Raw genomic sequence first — 20,399 nt, forward strand, 5'->3', positions numbered from 1 at the left:
AAATCCACCAAAACACATTAGGTCACTTGAGTTTGCACTAGATTAGAGTTTTGGTCTTCTACCAACTTCCTCCAGGATTTTGAGCTCAGAGGAGAAAGAAACTGTTATCTTATGTTTTTATACATACAATGCTTAATGTCTTAATGTTTAACAAACCCCACCCCTGCACCATGCCTGCAAAGTAAATGCTTTACAAATAGGAAGGAAGGGGAAAAAGAGAGATTTCGTGATGTGCAAAAGGTCATAAAACACGTATGTGTACCATACACTTACCGTGTTCAGAATACAGAAATGCAAGCTTCCACCTCCCAGGACGCTTAACCTCAGCCAAAAGGAACTACCAAACTACAGCTCTCACTAATGCTGTCCTCCAAAGTGTTCAGTCCAGGTTCTAGTATCCAACTTTTTCAGCTAAGAAAATTACCTACTTGCTACAGTATGGAAGGACCCTGGGGCAGAAGCTGTGGGACATGTATGAGAAATGATGCTTTGCATCAGGTGAACAAGAGACCTTCAGGTGAATTAAATCCAAAACTATTTGCAATCATTGTAAACAACCACACTGGCAGGAGCTCTACTACAACATCCAAGGCTGTAAGCTCTCTTGCTGATGCCCAGGCAACAGCTTTTGCACACACAGCAAAGGGAAGTTAAAGCACAAACTCACTAATGCTATTCAAACACTTGCAGACTAAAAAGGCAGCTGGGAGGTCATGTTACATTCATGCTGTGAACTCCAAATGCTCAGCAAAGATAGGCACAGGGAAAGGCATTACAACCAGATTCAGGGAAAGGAAATATTTTAACCAAGATGGATCACACCACAGTCTCCAGAGTTCAGCAGAGACCCTGCAGCTCTGGGTCTGCATCCATTCTCCAGGCCAGGTTCACACATCACCAACTTTTTGTAAGAAGCACAGACCCACAGCATAGCCAAAATGTCCTTTCCATACAACTTTTAGCCAAATCCGCAAACAGAATTTTATTCTTAGCCAAATATTTGTTTGTTCATTATTTCTCATAGCTCAGAGACAGGAAAACCAGGTATAAATCACTAGTGCCATCAGCATAGCTGTGGTACTAGGCAGCTCACAGGAACCAGGAGCCCTCAAAGTAAGTTCCTCAAGCTGGCACCAACTTCCCTGCTATTACAGTGACACTGCCAGTGACAGCCAGCCCAGCCAAGCTAAAGCTATTTCGAGTGTATTTACATTGACTAAAAACTACACAAAGCATATACTGTGGGCTTTAGAACATCACCATGTAATTCAAGAAGCAATACTCTCCTAGACCTTCGGGTTGTTTATTTACTCACCTTAGTTCATCTACTTCTTTGCAGTGATGATCCCTCTATATATAATGTTTTAACTTAAATTATGGAAACTGCCACAAGATAACAAGGTTTCATTTTGAACTGAGATTATAACAACATACTCAAGTAGCCTAAGCAAGTGAAATCAATAGAGACAGGAGGTATCCCTTGGGATTTAGCTGCAAGATTGGAGGCATCCCCAGAGATGCAGCTACAAGATTAAGCCTTTCCTGCCAACATTTTTTTTAAGTGGACATAGATCAGGGAGAAAATAAAAATAGAAAAATCTTGAGACTACCAGAAAACGTTCTCCTCGCTGGCTCAGTGAAGACAGACTTGAGATGTCAGAAGGGGAGCTAGAGCTGAGACAATAACCCCATTCCCCAGCGGGGCAGAAGACAAATTCTGCAGGAAAAGTGACAACTCAGCACCTAAAGCACTAGAAATCCCGCAGCTCCGGGGCACGGCCGGAGCCCCCCAACATCCGCCAAGCACCAGCCTACCTGGAGGGGTTAGCGCTGCAGACAAGGGGAGCCAGAGGAGTGGAGAAGAAAAGGGCAAAGGGCTCTCTCGACCTCACTGCTGCTGCCCCGGATCCGCCCAAGGACGGACGCAGAGCTCAGCGAAGGCGAGACCAAGCGCGGGGACCCTTCCCTTTGCCCCGCCCGGCCGCTGGGAGGGCTACGGGAGGGCGGGACCGGGGCGGACCCCACCCGGGGCGGACCCCACCCGGGGCCGACCCCACCCGGGGCCGCTGCCCGAGCGCGCCCCGCGCCACCCCCGCAGTCAGTGGCATCTGCGCCTGGTCCTGCAGCATCCGCAGGGAGCACCCGCCCCGGCCCGCTCGGCGCTGGCAGGAGGGGGTGTAAACGGGAAAACCTCACGGGAGAAGATCATCAAACCCCCTCCGGGAAGAGGGGAATGTCCTTGGCAAAAGGCTTTTCTTTTTGTGGTTGTTTTTTGTTTGGTTTTGGGTTTGGGGTGTTTTTCGATTTTGGGGGGTTTTTTCGTTGTTGGGGTTTTGTTTGTTTGTTTGTTTTTCAAATAAAGGAACTACGAAAATAAAGATGTGGGCAAACAGTTTTTATTTAAGAGCGTACAGCTCTGGGCAAATATTTGGACACATTCAGAGGATGGGGAGGGAAAGGCAAACACAAACAGGACAGGTTTCATGGTTACTACGGGCTGGTGTTACACAGCGTTCCCATGCAAGGCTCTGCAGACACACAGCCTGCAGCCTGCACGCGGGGAGCAGAAACAAAGGTTTTTCACAATTGGCTCTGTGCTCTTTGGGATGTGACTTCCTAATTCAGGTTCTCTTTAAAGGAAAAAAAAAAAAAAAAAGAGTGCGTTGAATATGTGCACTGATGCCAGGAGCATACAGCTGCTCTGATCAGAGCCCAACGCCTCGATAAACCTCTAGGCCACAAAATGATGTCTCATCCCAATCCTGCCACCCTCCTTGTGGCTCCAACAACTAGTGAAATCAAGCTGTTGGTGAGTGCCCCTTTAGGCTGTAATCTAACCTTCCATCAACCTGCCAGCTGTGCTGAATAGCAGAGCCTGCACGGAAATGAGGGCCACACATGCTCGGGATCTGCTGAGGGCTCGATTATTTCTTGTTAATTGAAAGTAGGCTTGCTTAATTTATTAGACCTGAGTGTTGAAAAGTTGTTTCCTGCTTTGCAAACTGACAAGCTGAAGATCAGAAAAGCGCTAATTGGACTATAAATATAATAATCCTTGGGCTGTACCGCATTTAAATCCCAGTAAGAACCACTACAGAGAGAGATTGCATTGATCCTTTTTTTGTTTGAAAACAAAGATTAGTAGTGTGAGCAGAGAGTATCACTGGTGCAGTGCTTGGTCCTTATAAAAAAGGGACTCATTCCTCTGAAGTGGAATGGGAGCAGAATACAGTGGACGAGAAACTGGCAGCTGTCATTCATTTCATATTTAGCCAATCAGTACTCTGAAAGTAGTTGTTGTGACCTCGGTGAGTGCTGACTTAGTCTTGAGTGGGTTTCCTTCTCAGAGAATTCCCCTCCCTCTATCATGCTGCAGTTGCCCTCACTGATGCCGAGCAGGATGGATGCTAAAAGCCATGGGACCACCTGCTTTATTTTCACCCTCTGGTGGTTCTCTGAGCTTTACTCAGCTCCACTTTCCTCCCCAGGACTGAAGCCAACAGTCCTCTGCTCTCCAGCCTCAGGGAATCCAGGATTTTCACAGCTTTTTCACACAGCAAAGAAAACAGCTGAGCCATGTAGATAATCAGATAGGACGGCACCAGTAGAATCCTCAGGACATTAAAGATCTGGAGCAACAGGCAGACAAAGTTCCAGGTGAGAGAAGAAAACATGGTGTACAACAGCTGGTGAAGAAAAGGAAGAACTGAATCGTCATGGCAATGATGTTTTCAGAAGAGTTTTTATTTTCAGTGGAATAGGCATAATTTTGAAACCACAAGTGCTTGTTCCCTTCCCTCATCCACCCTGCACAACCTGCAAGCCTTTCAGCATGGTATTATGTCCTGCAAGAGCCCAGTTCAAGCTGCTGTGTTCAAGTCAATACTTGTACATGTGAAGAGCTCTAGAAGTATCAAATGGTAGCTTAGACAAGTCCAAGCTCATTCTTAGCATTGTTAGCCTTTGAAAAATTATGAAATTAATTAAAAGGAAATTTAAAAAATTGTTACTACACTGACTTAGGACAGCCTTGGTGGTGTTAATAATGTTAAAAATGCTTTCACTTGTTGATTCCATGCTGAAGCTCAGCGTCAGGGTGTGTTAGTCAAACAACTGCAGCAGTTTAGGATGATTCCAGTCCTTAGCTAGTCTAGCCTAAGCAAGGTTACCACTCCAGCAAAACTAATGGACGGAAACATGAGTGAGCACCTCAGTTGCTGCAGTTCAAAAATCCCAGCAATGTAATTGAACAGACAGGACTGTGAATAGTGAGAGTGGAGGCACAGAGCAGCCTTCCGTTGTGAGCCCCTTCTACAAAGGAACAAACAGGGCATGGGGAAAGAGAAGACACACAAGACATAAAGCTCTTCCACTGTGTCAAATATATCTTTTGGGATTTGTGTAAAGCCTAAGAAGATTGGAACTGTTGTGTTTGCAAAGAGATTTCTGGCTTCAGCTCTCATTAAGCAAGTGAAATACATCTTATTTTTAGTGACATACTCCACTGTAAGAAATCTGAAGCAGCCTTTAAAAATACATAATATCAGCCTTAAATACCACAAGAGTTTCTATGCACATTTGGGCTAAAGTTCTTATCTTGGAGAAATAAGTAGCATTTTTTTCTGTTTTAAGTGCAATTCTCAGGGACTTTTAAAATATGCATACATACCTTTAAATATATACACACACACTTATTCATGACAGTAATTCTGCACAATTTTGTCTTTACCTTGTCTAAATCAGAAGTCATTACAAGTGGGGAAGACAGAAAATAGAACCTCCTGTTAAGTCATTAACTAGACAGGAACCAATCTTGCAGCTTTTTCTTACCCAAGAGACCAAGGAGTCAGGCAGAGGTGAAAAAAAGTCAGAGCTGAGGCACAAAAGCAGTAGATATGCAAAGATACAACCTAGTCATACTACTCACCATCATGATGTTACAGAAATTGCTCTTTTCAACATGGGAATATCTTATCTTCTGACTCCGGGACCAACTGTTTGAGGTCACAGCGAGAAAACTTTGCTTTGGGTTTTTTGGATTTGAGCTCAGATAAGCAGGCTTGGGCCTCAGCCTCCCCACAGAGTCACTGGGTTGGGACTCCTCTTGTGTCTCTGTACTGGATGCGTCACTCTGGTTGTCTTCCTCTGTTAGCTCATCTTCAAATATAGAGTCAGAATCAGGCTCATCAAAAGACTCTTTCTTTATCTTTTCTGTGCTGGGCATCTGTGCTAGAAACAGGTTTAAAAAGAACATGCAAAACAGCTGTATGTGACTTTTTCTCCCTGGCTGCAAGCCTTGCACGTTCCACCTACGAGCTGGGCAAGGTTCCTCTGAACATTTTTCAGCTGAAATAAAGGATTTCTAAACCAAACTAGACAACAAAAGGCCCATACAAGTGTTTGATTTCAACTAATTAACTCTTAATCAGCAATTATTTCAGAGGAGGACCTGAAACATCCATGATTTTTTACTTGTGCCTGCTGTAATCTAGCATACAATAAGTGAATATGACTGAATTAGGAAGTTATTTAAAAGCGCACTGTTATCTTTCTTATGAGTAACTGGGAAATGCTTTAATGTTGTAATTCTGTAAATACGCGGGTACGTAAAAAATGAGTAATGTCTCTAGTCTTACTGATTAAAATGCAATTTAGAGCATTTGTGGAAATTGTTGGAGGCCGGGTGCTAACAACAGTTACTACAGGGCCAGAAATTGTGAAAGTAAATGTAGCAGGAATAACCTGAAAATCTCATTCAAAGCATCAGGAGATTCCAGAGTTACTCTGTCCAGGCAAAAACCTGAGCACTCAACTGAAGTGTGTGGCACAGCTACCCTTTGCCTGTGCAAAATAGTTTTTTGTTTGTTTGTTTGTTTGTTTGTTTTTTTGTTTTGTTTTTTGTTTGTTTGTTTGTTTGTTTGTTTTTTTATCACTGATAGTGAACTTACAATTCATTCCTTATCCAGGATTACTTATGATCCAGCACTAGAGCAAAGTAGCAAGGCTCTATTCTCATGAGTACATCAACAAGCTTATTATTAGTCTAAACCAAAAGCCTATTATAATTTACTGACGTGTTAGAACTAAGAATCAGTGATGGATCGGGAAAAAAAAAGAACAAAATACACAAATAAATGAAAATGCATGACTTGCTCCCTTCAAAATTTTCTATCAGCCTCAGCACTGACAAAAGGACCCTTTACCAGCTCCCCCAGTAACACCCTGCACACCCCCCAAAAATAGAGGTGCAAGAGAACTGTAACGCCAGAATTTAAAGTGCACAAAACTAGAGGGTTAGCTTTGGTTTCTTAAATAGAAATCCAGAAAAACTACTTGTCCTTTGCCCTTCTTAAATCAAATTACCTCTGAGAAAAAGGGAGAGAATAAGGAATAGAAGAATAAGGCAGCAGCTGGGCTTCCTATAAGCACTTTTTAACAAAAAAGCATCATAATTTGTGTTTGCTTTTCCATATACTACCACCAGTACTAAGAAACCTTTCAGTTTCTTTCTGTGACAAGTGTCATTAACCTAAAAATAGCTAGCAGAGTGTTTTAAAGGTGAAGCTAATAGATAAATACTTTATGCAGAAGCATTTTACCTGATCAACAGCCAAACTTACCTTCATTAAGTAGAAGCTGTAGCCAGATGATCATGATGATCAACAGCATTACAAATGGCAAACAGAACCAGAAGAAAAGCAGAGGAAAGGTCAGCTCATTCACCAGAGGAACCAGGGGATACCTCATGGCTTGCTTCGGGTTACACTAAGTTTAGAACAGCTTGTCTGCTCCGCTTTCTAACCACCTTTTAAAAACTCTCATTGCAGCCCCATTAATGACGAGAAGATGAGTGATATATCAGCATGGTTAGTAAAGGGGACAGTCCTGTGCTAGGGAGGGAGCAATGGGGATTAAATACAGCATAAGAACAACTAAGAAAACATCTGATTTGATTGGCCTTCCTTCAGCTGCTATTTAAAGGAAGCTTTCAAGGATTATGTTAAAACAGTAGTTAAAGATCTGGTCATGTTTGTGGATATAGGGGAGATAACCAAGCACTTCAGCCAGACTGAGCAGCCAAGGTTGCTTTTGAGAACACAATAAACCAAAGACAACCTTCCACAAATGGGTAGAGGATGAAAAGGTAAAAATTACTTCTCCCAGGCTCTTGTTTGATATAGAGCAAAAGTATGTTCCGTATTAATATAACTCTATTTTCAGCCTACTCTGTATGCCTCCATCTATTAGTTAATCCTTTAGGAAAATAAACCTTTGTATTTTAATTGCCTATCTCCCTTACCTCCAAAAAAGGCAACTAGTGTGTTTCATAGGATATGCCTACAAATGTATTGCTTAAGAGTAAAGGAGTTCAGTAGGAATCAAAGCAGGAACCAGATAAGTGACTTGATAACTTAATATTCATCACACTGTATGTTTCTCCTTCAATAAAATAAAACCATTATCTATTGCTTACCTCACAGAGAGTTGTTTGGATAAATTAATTGTTCTTGTAGCTCTCAGTGGAAGAGAGCAGGGATGTAAGTGCACATTACAAATGACTGCATGCATTAATAATGTTCTTGCTTGTGTGCATGTGTTTGTTTTTATGTAGTAACAGCCCCTTGAAAGGAGCCTTTTAATCCCAAGATCTAAATGAACTATGCAAATTCTTAATAATTCACATTAATAACACCCCTGTATGATAAAAGAAAGCTATTATCCCTGCTTTGTGCAGTGGGTAAACAAGTGAGAAAAGCCATTAATGCCCTGAGCTTCAAGGATGCTCAATATTTGAATCCTCATTTTGCACAGTGGGGGTGGCAGGTTGGGGGCATCTTTGAAAACTAGGCTGTCAGTGATTTGTCTACAGATGCAGTGCCAAAAGGGATGGAAAGGAGCTGAGTCCTGAATCTGTGATGTGTTTCATTTTAGTGATAAAGTGTTTCTCTTACTCATGTCACTGGGACCCCTTGGGGTACACACTGGCTCTCACTGAGCTGAGCTGGCCTGGGACCCCTTGTCCTTGAGGCAGGATGAATCCCACCCTGTGAGCCCATCTCCCTAGGGAATGAGGAAGTGAAAATAAGGGGGAAATGCCTTCACCATTTCCGATATCTCTGGAGAGGCTGGTTGGACAGGAGGGGGTCCCTCAGCAGGGAGGTGCCTGGGCTGTGTCAGTGATCTCCCAGGTGGGTGGCATAGCCCAGGGCCATGGGGTTTCACCTCCACACAGACACTGGGGAGGTTTCACAGTCCAGGTTTAAAGGATGAGGGTCCCTGTGTGAAAGTGAGATGGGGTACAGCCCATCCTATGGGATGGTGGTGTTTGATGTTTGTCCACAAAATTGGATCCTTTATCAGGTGTGCAACAAGACAAACATTATGCATTTGAGAGAGACACTGAGTATTTATTTCAGAGCTGTGCCAGCCTAGGTGCTCAGTGTGTTCCATAAATCCAGCAAACCCCACTGGATTTTCTATGGCATTATTTATAATTAATTTATTATAATTATTTTATTTATAATTTATAATTTATAATAATTTATTTATATATTTATAATTAATTTTAATTCAGAGTTATTAACTTTCCAAGTACAGAGGCTCTATTATGATTGGTTAGTAATTTCCATTCGAGTTATGTAACCCCATCTAACTTCTCCACATGCTCAGGGAGAGGGTCTTTAAAGTCCATTCCAACCCCTTAACATTCTATGATTCTGTGCTGGCTGCCTGTCCCACTGCTCAGGTCTTCCTCCTTGCTGATTAGGCTGGAAAGCACACAACGATCTCACACCAAGGAACGCCCTGATTTAAGATAATAAGATACTTCTGGCGTTTCGTAGCCTCGGCGGTCTCGGAACTCCCGTGCGGGGCCGCGTTCCCGGCCGGACGCGGGGCCGGGCATGGCGGCGCCCACGCGTGTGTTCGCGTTCCGGGACGCGCGCTGGGCCCCGGACCCCGTGCTGGCTCCGAGCGCGGCCGTGAGGAGCCCTCAGCCTGTGCCGTTGGTCATCGATAACGGCTCCTTCCAGACACGGGCGGGATGGGGCTGCCCAGACCCCACCGTGCCCGCCGAGCCGCTGCTGCGATTTCGCTCGCTGGCGGCGCGGAGCCGCGGGGCCCGCGGCGGGGCCGGCGCCGAGACCCAGGTGGGCAACGACCTGGGCAGCCCCGAGCCCCTGCGGTGGCTGCTGCGCTCGCCCTTCGACCGCAACGTGCCCGTCCAGCTGGAGCTGCAGGAGCTGCTCCTCGACTACGTTTTCCAGCGCCTCGGCGTCTCCTCGCAGGTAACGCCGGGCAGGGGCTGGAGCCGCCCGGGAATCGTGGAATGGTTTGGGATGGAAGGGATCTTAAAGCTCATCTCGTTCCACCCCCTGCATCAGGCAGGGACGCCTTCCACTAGACCAAGTTGCTCCAAGCCCTGTCCAACTTGGCCTTGAACCCTTCTAGGGATGAGGCAGCCACAGCTTCACTTGGAAACCTGTGCCAGGGCCTCACCACCCTCACAGGCAAGAATTTTTTTTTCCTGATATCTAATCTAAGCCTGCTCTCTTTCAATTTGAAGCCATTTCCCCTTGCCCTGTTATTCCAGGCTTCTGTAAATAGTCTTGCCCCATCTTTCCTTTAAGTTCCTTCAGGGCTGGGCCCCGGGGAGGGGGGAGTCTGGGTGGAGGGGGAGGTTCCACCTTAACATGGGGAAAAACTTCTTTACTGAGCAGTGACTGAGCACTGAACAGATTGACCAGAGGGGCTGTGAAGTCTTCCTCATCAGAAATATTCCAGAACCATCTGGACACAGTCCTGTGCCACGTGCTCTGGGATGACTCTGCTTGAACAGGGAGGTTGGGTCGGATGACCCACTGTGGTCCCTTCCAAGCTGAACCATTCTGGGAGGTTGTGGCTGGTCCATAGTGGGAATTTGGCGGTGTAGAATTTCCCCTGGCTCTCCTGGGATGTGTTGTCCCCCTTCTTACAGATACAGCCTGGGTAGACAGTGAGGTGAACCTGGCTGGGCCAGGTGTGCCCCAGTGGTGTCTTTGAAGCTCTGCTGTGCTCCTCATTTCTTCATGGGTTTGTAGTGAAGCAAAAGAGGAGGATTCAGCTGCAGGGTGAAAGGCTTGGACTGCAGTGTCCTGTCAGGTCATGTCTGAGAACCTGCATCCAGGATCAGCTTTTGAGAAGGACATGAACATACTGGTGTTGTGTATTGCTCTTATTAGTAGAGCTTATTGACCATCTGTACACCCAGCTGTGTTGAGAGTTGCTCCTCAGGCCATGGAGCCTTTTGCCTGCGTGACAACACAAGTTTGAAAACTTTACCCAGTGTTGAACTAAACCTCCACTGGTTTTCTCTCACACTTCACCTTCTCATGGCATAGATTTTGGTTACTTAGATTTTTAATAATTTGTATATGCTTTTAAAAGTCCATTCTCCTCCACCATTAGGAATTTATTCTTTAGTTGAATTAACATTAACATCTTTTTTCCCCCTTAAGCAGTAGATAGGTATAATTTAGCTTACGTGTTTTTACGTGATTAGTAGCCTGCACATAAAGTGCTTTCTCATGGCTGTTTTGGAGGAGTTCTTGCTGGTGTTCAAAAGAAGAAGCAAGGATAACTGGATTTTCCCTTCATACCTTTGTTATTATTCTTTTCCCTTGTCTCTTCCAGGGCTGTGTTGACCACCCAATTGTTCTGACAGAAGCAGTGTGCAACCCTCTGTATTCAAGACAAATGATGTCCGAGCTGCTCTTCGAGTGTTATCATGTGCCAAAAGTGTCCTATGGCGTGGACAGCCTGTACAGTTTTTACCACAATAGGAGACAGAAGTGGCCCTGCAGTGGTTTGGTGATATCCTCAGGGTATCAGTGTACACACATTTTGCCAGTCTTAGAAGGCAGGTGAGTTCTTGGTGTCTTAAGTGCAGCCTCTCTTTGTCAGGCATTGACTTTTCAAGTGATGCAAATACCCATTTTTCCAGCACTGAGTATTCCAGCCCTGCAGTATTAACTCCTACCAGGTCTTAATTTATACTGATGACTTAAAGCCAGGTCTGCAGATTTTACTAAGTTCGATTGAATTTTGAATTGAAGATGCAGTACTGTCTTTGTATTTTTAGTTGCTACTCATGCCTAAATTTGTACTTTCAAAAGTAGAAGGGGATATCTGCCCCAAATGAAATCAGGCATTAAAAAACAGATTTTAAAGCAGCTTTGGGACAAAATAAAGTGCTCCGTGAGATTTCTGCAGTTATTGAGGCTTTTATCATTCTGGTTATTCAGCTACGTTGCTCTACTTTCTCTTTTTTCTTTTTCTTCTTTTTTTTTTTGAATCACTACTGCAGGCAATGGCTTTATTAGATCTGGTGAATGCTTCATGTTTTCAAGGGTTACACCTGGCCAACTCTAAAATGTTGCAAAGGTTAAAGAACTACTTTTAACTCTGCTAACCATCACTTCCCTTATTAAAACAGAACAAAATTATTTAATATTTGAGGTTTTTTTAAAACAGAACTGAGCCTTTCAGAAAATATCTGCAGTAAACACAGCAGTGATTATGCCATCTGAGAAAAGCAGATGTGTTAGATTCTGGGGTAACTGAATCTTGAAATATTTATCTGTGAATATTCATCTGTCTACTTGTCCGTATGAGAAATTAAATAATATTGAAGTAAGCAGGAGGTTTGTTTAATGTGGACTCTTGTGGATTTCTCCAGTCTGAGCTGTGTTTCCTTGCATTTTGAGGCTGGATGCCAAGAACTGCAAGCGCATCAACCTGGGGGGGTGCCAGGCTGCCGTGTACCTGCAGCGGCTCCTGCAGCTCAAATATCCTGGGCATTTTGCAGCCATCACGCTCAGCCGGATGGAGGAAATCCTGCACGAGCATAGCTACATTGCAGAGGACTACATAGAAGGTAAAACCAGAGTAATTTACCACCAGATAGTGTTCATCCACACTTAGTTTGTCCTCTCTATCTCTTGTTTTCATGTTGGCTAGGATTCTACCAGACATATTCTGCTGCTATATTACTATCTTTGTAGCTGTCTTTCTGGTAACCTGCCTCATGCTTAACAAAGCTTTCAAATTTAAAATTAAGAAATAAAACTGAACTACTACCAAAAATGATCTGTATTAGTTCAAATTTATCTGTGAATAAAAATTGGGATTGTCTCAGAGGACAATAATTTACAATGAGCTTATTATTTACTTTATGCTTCTAAAACTCCTTTAAATTGGTTAGGATTTCTGCATCTAGCTGTATTTCTTATCTGCATTAGGGTTTCTAAAATTGCACAGGACATTTCTCACGGCTTTTTGTGAATTCAGTAAGTTTTACAGTTTCCATGGTACGTGTCATCTGGAGTAGTGGTTGAAGAGAAGTGTGTTCTTAAATTTGTCACTTGTGAATGAGCCTGCACAAGTCCTTAAACATGTGTGAGAGCTCCTCCTTGGAAGGAGAGAAGAGACTTTAGTGTGCACTTCCACTTGTTAGTGCTTGGTGTTTCCTGGAGATCAGAGCGCGAAGAACCACCTGCACTGAGTATGTGACCAGAGGGGGTAGCCAAGCATGGGGGCAGCTGCCAAGAGGTGACGAAATTCTAGGGTGGAACTATTTCTGCCTTCTTTCATCACCTTTCGTCCTCTGCATGGAGTGTGTACAACATATGAATCGTTGTCTTCAGCTGACAAAACAGTTATCTTGCTTTCAAAACACACAGAGCTCCAGAAGTGGCGGTGCCCAGAGTACTATGAGAACAATGTGCACAAGATGCAGCTGCCTTTCTCCAACAAGCTGCTGGGGAGCACTCTGACATCCGAGGAAAAGCAGGAGAAAAGACAGCAGCAGTTGCGGCGACTTCAGGAACTCAACGCACGTCGTCGAGAAGAGAAGCTGCAGCTTGACCAGGAGAGGCTGGACAGGTTGCTGTATGTACAGGTAACCAAGGCAGAGTTTTCATGTGATATTTTGAGAGGAGGGCAGGCTGCCCTTGGGAGGTGTATCAGAGGGTTACGTGTTGATGTAAAGAACCTATGACTGTCCTGGGTATTTTCTGATAGGAGCTTGCCAAGGTTACTTGTGAGATAACAGGGAGGGACTACTGATGCAGAGGGTGCTTTCAGATTCTGAATATTTTGAATGCTGCCAAAGTGTGTACATCATTATATCTAGTAATGAAGGCAGAGTGGGCGGAGTGTCTGTGCATGCACAGTTGACAGATAGTAATGATTACCCTGTCTTGTTCATCACATCTGATCTGTCTGCAGGAACTTTTAGAAGATGGTCAAATGGATCAATTCCACAAAGCTTTGGTGGAGCTGAACATGGACTCTGCAGAAGAACTTCAGTCTTATATCAACAAATTGAGCGTGTCTGTTGAACAAACAAAGCAGAAAATCCTACAGTCAGAAGTCAGTATTGAAGTAGATGTTGTGGACAGCAAGCCAGAGGTATTATGTTTTCACCAAGTTAATCCCTGTCTTATCTCTGAGAGAATTAAGTTTCTGTGCTCAAAAATGTGTCCCTTCAGACTACTAGTCGTGAACTAAGCTTTTAACATGCTGTAAGTCAGTGTCAGGTTGGCAACTGCTTCTCTCTTTTCAGAGAGAATGTCCTGAGACAACCATCCTTAATTATTAGTAGCCTTCTATTAAAGATACAGAAGAACCCCTCAAGCTTTTTCTTAAAAACAGTATTTGTTTTCCTTTCTGTTTTTCCCTTTCAGGTGCAGAGAATTTTGTGGTAAACAACCAACCTTTTGCTTTCATGCTGCCTTTTTTTGGTGCAATTAAGCAGCCTGTTCTTCTTTGTTTACCTAATGAAAGGTTAATTGTTACACTTGGTTGTTGGAGTTATCTTGAAGATGAGACGCTTGTTTGTCTGCTTTGCCGGACTAACACAGGCTTAGCACACGACAGCTGTTTCTAAGAGGTGGTCTAAGATGTTTGTGCATGTGCTTATAATTGCCTTTCAAGTCACATAAAGCAGAGCTTTTTTTACTTATGGCAGCCTTTGCTCAGGGAAAAAGGCAGAGAGAGAAACAGAAAATTGAAGCATAGAGGAGAGATCCATATTTAGGTTGCCCAGAGAAGCTGTGGCTGCCCCATCCCTGGAAGTATCTAAGGCCAGGTTGGATGGGGCTTGGAACAACCTGGTCTAGTGGAAGGTGTCCCTGCCTGTGGCAGGGGGATGGAACAGGATGAGCTTTGAGGTCTCTTCCAAACCAAACCATTTTGGGATTACGTGATTATCAGTAGAGTTTGTGTGACAATCAAAATGATTGTGTTTGAGCAAATTCAGGGAGATGATAGGCTTACCATTGTGGTAAAGCATCTTTCTGCCTTCTGTCAAGAGAAATTGTTCTATAAGATAACTGAAAGACTATCAGCTTGTTCTAATTTTGCTCAGTGGTTGTGCCTAAGTTCCAACATGGATCCCACACTCCTCTTCTTTACTAGGTGTAACCACAGACCTTGGAATGAATCCGCAAGTCTTTTTGTTTGGTCTTTGCCTTGTGAGAGCACCTACAGTTACCACCAAATCCATTTTTTAGACAGGCCATCCTTCTGTCATGTAGAGGAGTCTAAAAGCTAATTATGTTGTCCCAGGGTCTGTGCCAAGTCTGTAGCAGAATTCAGTGTTTCTTTCTGTTACTGGTTTTTGTTTTTGTTTTTTTTTTTTTTTAAGATGTAAAAAGAAATGGATTTAACAAAGCATAAGTGGTGGAGTGAACTTGAGGTGACTGCATTTGTTTGCTGTAACAATGAACTCTGCTCAAACTTCAGTTTGAGTAATTGCTTCTATTTAAGTGAATATAAAATAGGTACTTAAGAATGTTTAAAGGGTCTAGTTTTAGCTCATTCTGCTAGAAGAGCTTTCTAGTCATTGCAGGCAATGTTTCAAGCTTAAAATAACCAAAATAATATTTTGCAACAAAATCCTAAAGGTAACATTGTAACGCAGAAAAACCAAAGAAGATAATTAAGAAGCTCTTGCTACCTCACAACAGGAGTCCTGTAGGATTTTGAGTGATGCTTTTCATTAGGAAAGAACTGCACATCTGTGTAAAATATAAAGGGGTTTTGGTGCATCCTGTGAGCAAATGGTAGGTGGTTGAAACTGTCAGAAATTGTGTGGTGGCTTTGGAGCTAGCAAATATTTGTTTTCCAGTCCCACACAAACAAAATAGGGAATTTAATGGTAATTATAGTGCAGTTGGAGGTGCTGGGAGAGCAGCAAGTTTTCACCAGTATAAAAAGCTATTTTACCAGGTTTTAATATGGTACGTTTAGGACATGGCTGTCTGGCATCCTGGCAGACTAAGGCCTTGATTTTTGAGCTACCATTGTGACAAATTTATTGGAAGTGTTTGACTTTTGTGGTTTGAGTGAATGTCTGTCTTACCTTCTATTTTCTGGGCATATTTGTTTTCAGGCATGTTAAAAAGTTGAGATTTGAGGAAATTGGCACTGAGTTTTCCGAATGTGTCACGTGAATTGCAGTCACATGTGTGCCCAGCACACCTGAGCTAATCTACCAGAATATACCTTCTCTGTTTCCAGACTCCTGATTTGGATCCATTGGGCAGTGAACAGTCACTGGAGGATATGGAAAGTATTAATGAGTTTGAACCTTTATTTGCTGAGGAACAGCCTGAAGTTGAGAAGCCTGTTGCTGCAGTACAGGTTTGATTTCTCTGTCTATACCTTGTGCCAGAGGTTTCTGCATCTCAGTTGTCCAGCAGGTCTGCTAACATTTTTCCCAATGCAAACATTGTTTGCCTGCTCTTGGAAGAGATTCTTAAACTACCTGAACAGGACATTGAGAGGAGAAGTCCTTGCAGTCTTAGCTGGTTGTTTAGACCATGAATATACCCACTTGGTTCACTTTGCAGGCAATGTCTGTTGTAGCAGTACCATGTTATTAGGGAAAAAAAAAAAAAGTCCTGCTCAAGTTTCTTTTGTCTGTGACCTATAATCTGATATCTCATCCCAGTGGACACAGCTTTCAACTTGTGAGGTAGAGCCCTAGTGACACAATGGAGAATAAGTTTTATAGGAAAAGTCTAGCTTCCTTGGTCTTCTGGAACCTTTTACAGCATTCTCTTTCTCTGTGAGAGCATTACCATCTGTTTTTTGTACAGAATTGTTTGGAAAATTTTCTTATTCTAGAATATTACTGTTCTTTAACATAATTACCCACTACTTCTCAATCTCATCTTTCCAAAGCCCGTGTTTAACCTGGCAGAGTACCACCAGCTTTTCCTTGGCACGGAAAGAATCAGGGCTCCAGAGATTGTGTTCCAGCCCTCCCTAATAGGAGAAGATCAGGCTGGTATAGCAGAAACCATGCAATATGTCCTTGAGAGGTAAGTTTACAAACCTGCTTACTTCAGCTATCAGCTTTTAAAATACTGGGGTTTTTAGCAATAATTTGAGAAAATATGTTGGAATAGTTCTTTTTGGCAGGGTGGAGCATTGCAGACTAGACATGTCTTCCTGTTCTGAAAGTCACAGGTAACTCTGCTTGTCTTAAGTCAGTGGATCTATACATTTTTTTGATCAATTACCCCATCAGTGAAAAATTTTTGAGAACACACCTCTAATTGATATCTATTTTTAAATTACATACAGGTACTGCTGAAGGAATATATTGTGAACATTTTAAAACACACACAAAAATAGACATTAAAAGGATGAGATAAAGGTGAAATAGACACTATTTAAATTTATTTGTTAATAGTACAAAAAATACCTTCTTCCTGCACTCCACTGGATTGTCTTGCACAGATCCCACTTTGGAGATCCCTGGTCCAACCTGTTACAGAGAGAAACAACAAGCCCTTGTAAATAAATATCCATCCCATACAATGGTGAGCTGGCAGTCTCTGCCTTTGGGAGACCAAAATCAGGGGTAACATTTTAAAGTTATGATATGGACATGCTTGCTGGACATTTCCAGACAAATTAGCACTGGCAAGATTTCACTCCTGAACTGTATGAACATGGGGGATTCCATTTTCTGAAAGGTAAGAATTCTAGCCCTGGAAAGAAGGTGGAAATCCTATTGTTGATTTACGGGGTACGGTCCACTGTGTGCTTTCAGGATTTTCTTCTGCCACCCCCTGAATTTCCAGAACACAAACACAGTTTTTCATGCTAGGGAAATGAAGGAAGTTTCTCTGTGAATCCTGAGGCAAGGTATGAGTACTCCCCAGAGCTGTTACAGTTCATAGGGGAGATGTCCTTGAGAAAGGCTGAAGTTGTTTTTATTCCTCGTAGGTATTCAAAGGAGCAACAAGCTGTTCTTGTCCAGAATGTTTTTCTCACTGGTGGAAATATGATGTACCCTGGACTGAAAGCCAGAGTCCAGAAGGAACTCTTGGAAATGAGGCCGTTCCAGTCATCTTTTCAGGTGTGTGTGTTGACATTATGTTTGCGTGCACAGCCTGTTCATTTGGGTTCAGAAGTAATTGGGGTTGGGTGAGGTGCAGAGCAGGTGTGCTTAGAGCATGGGAATGGAGTGTTTTATGACGAGACACTGCAGACAGCTGTTTTGACCTGAGAAGATGCAGGTTAAGCAAAGATACAGTTGCTCTTTCTGAAGTCCATAGAGAGTGTAGGGAAGATACCTTGGAAAAGGAAAATCTGCTTCTGCGAAAGGACCAAGCACACAGAAGCATGTTCGGCTGGACATTTTCAGATTGATTTCCTAGGAATTGATTCCAAGGTGAAAATGCGCTTCAAACCCGTTCTTAACTTTCTTCCCCGGAGCCACTGAGTAATCATCTAAGACTTCTGAAGCTCAGTGGTTTGTCTTTACTGCTGCAGTCAGGGTAAAAAGGCCTTTATCTCTGCGATCAGGGTAAAAAGATCTTTCTCTCCTGTCCTGAATTGACATTGCTGTTCTATTTTCCTTCCATCCAGGTTCACCTTGCTTCCAGCCCTGTTTTGGATGCCTGGTATGGGGCTAGGGACTGGGCAGTGGAATACATGAACCGTGAGGAAGGCTGGATAACCAGGAAGGACTATGAAGAAAAAGGGGGAGAATACCTCAAGGAACACTGTGCTTCCAATGTCTACGTCCCCATTCGCCTTCCCAAGCAGGCTGCGCGGGCAGCAGAGGCGGCGGCGCCCAGCAGAACGCTGGCCTCAGGCACAGGGGAGCAGGGATAGCCCTGTCCTTGGCACTGACCAGGTGTGCAGGAGGGCACACCTCGTCCCTGATGCTCGGGAGCACTGGGATCCCATCCAGGCCCTTGGAGGAGGAGGACAGGCCACACTGGGTGTCACCTGGTGTGGCTGGAGTGCTTGCAGCACTCAGTGGTGCTCATACACAGCAGCACAGAGAGAGGAAACACCATCTTATAAACTCTTGTCATAAGACTTAGGGGGTTTTGAGAGTGTATGTTTTACAGCTTTTAAAAATTTTATTAAATGTGCTGGTTTTATAGTGGTTTTATTTTTTGATCCTGCGGCAGGGCTGTAGGGACCAAGGCAGCCCAGCAGGGGTCCCCTTCGCTCATCGCAGTGATGCTCTGTCAGGACGTGTCGGGCAGGACCGAGGGGCTGAGCTTGGCCTTCTCTCCTGCTCTGTGGCCTGTTTGATCTCCTTGTGCTACACACGTTCTGCTAAAACACCACTCAATAAGTGGTTTCACTGATGTCAGTGATGATATTGATGACTTGGTTGAAACTGGAGGACTGGTCACGTAAAGACACAGTCCTCCATAAAGCACAGTCCAGAGGGACTGCCAGGTCTTGTGCAGCCCTGGAGTGGTTTTACAGCAATGGTGCTGAGCAGGGCAGCTCTTTAAAGGGACTTTTTGATCAAAAGTTGATTTAGCAATAAAGCGAACTTTTTTGCTTTACATCTAATGTATTTTAGCAATTTGATTCTATTTAGAGACTACAGCATTGGTTGTACCTTGCTTACAAACACAGGTTTGCAGCCAGACCCCTGTCCTAGTGTACAATGTACTCCAGCTTAAATTCGACTAAGGATTCAGTTGTTGCGCTGAACAACTTGCAGTTGCATTCCCAAAAGAATAGTCAATACTTAATGTTGAACTGAAACCTAAGGAGACTCCATCACTTTGGCAAAAGCTGGAAAAGGTAAGACTATAGGGAAAGTATCCAGATTATATCAGTGGTATAAAGAAGGTGTAGACGTGGTGATTGATTGTCCCTGATGGCTGCAGAGCATGAAGATGAGTTGTCACCTGGCAGATTCAAAGCAAAGAACATGAGGTGCTTGTCAGTGCTGAAGTTGTTGCCACAGGATGCAATACACACATTTTTGAATTCCAAAAGTATTGCCCACAAGTCTGTGGTCAAACAAGGTCTGTGATCAAACTGAGGTCTCACCTGTGCATTGAGGTCCTGCAGTGCATGTTCTTCAGAGAGCATGTGAGGGAGGGGTTGTTGCAGACCTGTTCTCATACACAGCTCCTGTGGCACCCAGCACTGGTCACTGGGATACAGGTCTTGGTGGGCCTCTGGCCTTTTCCTAACAGGCTGTTGGGCGGGGGAGGAGGAAGAGGCGGCTCTCTGTCTCCAGGTGACCAGTTTGAAGTATTATCCTATCCCTGGCTGCCTGGAGGCAGTTTTCAGGACCATGTAGGGAATTCCAAGGGTGGTAATGTGGAAAAACTGTGCTGTGCTGAAACAGGGCAAAGTTACTCCCCAGCATGTCTTTTCTGATCTCAGTGACCTGGAGTGGAGTAAATGATGTCCCATTGCTATTTGACCCCTTTCTGACACATCTTTAGCTAGTTTAGGCAGAGTGGCTATTCAAGGTATGGAAATCTGTTCTGATACTTGGTGTTGGCTACTTTATAGATAAGTGTGTTGTGCATAAAACTGTTACAGGGTGAAGGCCTGAAAGGGCATCTGTAGTGGGTGATTAGGTGAATTCTAAATGTTTGGCTAAATTGAGCCAGCCACTTCTCTCTTGCATTAATTCGAAGTGGAGCTGTCTAATTCTATACAGAGATGCCAGAGCAGCTGCTTAAACAGATTTAAGGAAGCATTATTTTATAATCTCCTGGATATTAGCTGTTAACTTGTTACTTTATCTCTGCAATAGCTGGAGAAAGTAATGAAGTTGGACAACGTGATCATGGTCACAGGCTGTTCTGAGTGTGCTGGTGGGCATTCATTTACTTGGGTAACATCATGAAAAGTGTGAACATGGCAGAATGGGATTAATTTTACCCATTTAAGTTCAGTTCCCTGGTAATGATTTGGCTGTGATGCTACATGAGCATTGGTGCTGGCAGGATTCAAATGGAAGGGAATGTGTGGTACCGATTGTAGGAGGACACAAAGGTGTTCTTTTTTATGGTATTGGTGGAGTTCTTCTGGAGCTTCTTCACCACTGTGATACTTGTGGCATGATT

General features: G+C 43.6%; 2 protein-coding genes across 4 annotated transcripts; one reads left to right on the top strand and one right to left on the bottom strand.

Moving 5' to 3' along the window:
* Window positions 1-3,403: 3,403 nt before the first annotated feature.
* On the bottom strand, window positions 3,404-6,909 carry ADIG (adipogenin). Of its 3 annotated transcripts, none has more exons than XM_027890831.1 (3): window positions 6,621-6,909; window positions 4,928-5,229; window positions 3,404-3,629 (listed from the first exon to the last, which is right to left on the bottom strand). In XM_027890831.1, the coding sequence occupies exons 1-3, from the start codon at window positions 6,745-6,747 to the stop codon at window positions 3,438-3,440; spliced, it is 621 nt and encodes a 206-aa protein (XP_027746632.1). In that variant the 5' UTR covers window positions 6,748-6,909; the 3' UTR covers window positions 3,404-3,437. The 3 variants fall into 3 exon arrangements, with proteins under 3 accessions (XP_027746632.1, XP_027746631.1, XP_027746633.1); XM_027890830.1 differs by having other exon boundaries at window positions 3,404-3,686; window positions 6,621-6,882; XM_027890832.1 differs by having other exon boundaries at window positions 3,404-3,686; window positions 4,928-5,157; window positions 6,621-6,874.
* Window positions 6,910-8,888: 1,979 nt separating this feature from the next.
* On the top strand, window positions 8,889-18,870 carry ACTR5 (actin related protein 5). Its single transcript, XM_027890846.1, has 9 exons — window positions 8,889-9,287; window positions 10,672-10,901; window positions 11,745-11,914; window positions 12,720-12,937; window positions 13,267-13,449; window positions 15,562-15,684; window positions 16,228-16,367; window positions 17,281-17,413; window positions 17,926-18,870. The coding sequence occupies exons 1-9, from the start codon at window positions 8,904-8,906 to the stop codon at window positions 18,172-18,174; spliced, it is 1,830 nt and encodes a 609-aa protein (XP_027746647.1). The 5' UTR covers window positions 8,889-8,903; the 3' UTR covers window positions 18,175-18,870.
* The last annotated feature ends 1,529 nt before the right edge of the window (window positions 18,871-20,399 follow it).

This window comes from Empidonax traillii, unplaced genomic scaffold, assembly GCF_003031625.1.
Source record: "Empidonax traillii isolate 1590-97213 ecotype Southwest subspecies unplaced genomic scaffold, ASM303162v1 scaffold299:size639221, whole genome shotgun sequence".
NCBI classification, from domain to species: Eukaryota; Metazoa; Chordata; class Aves; order Passeriformes; family Tyrannidae; genus Empidonax; species Empidonax traillii.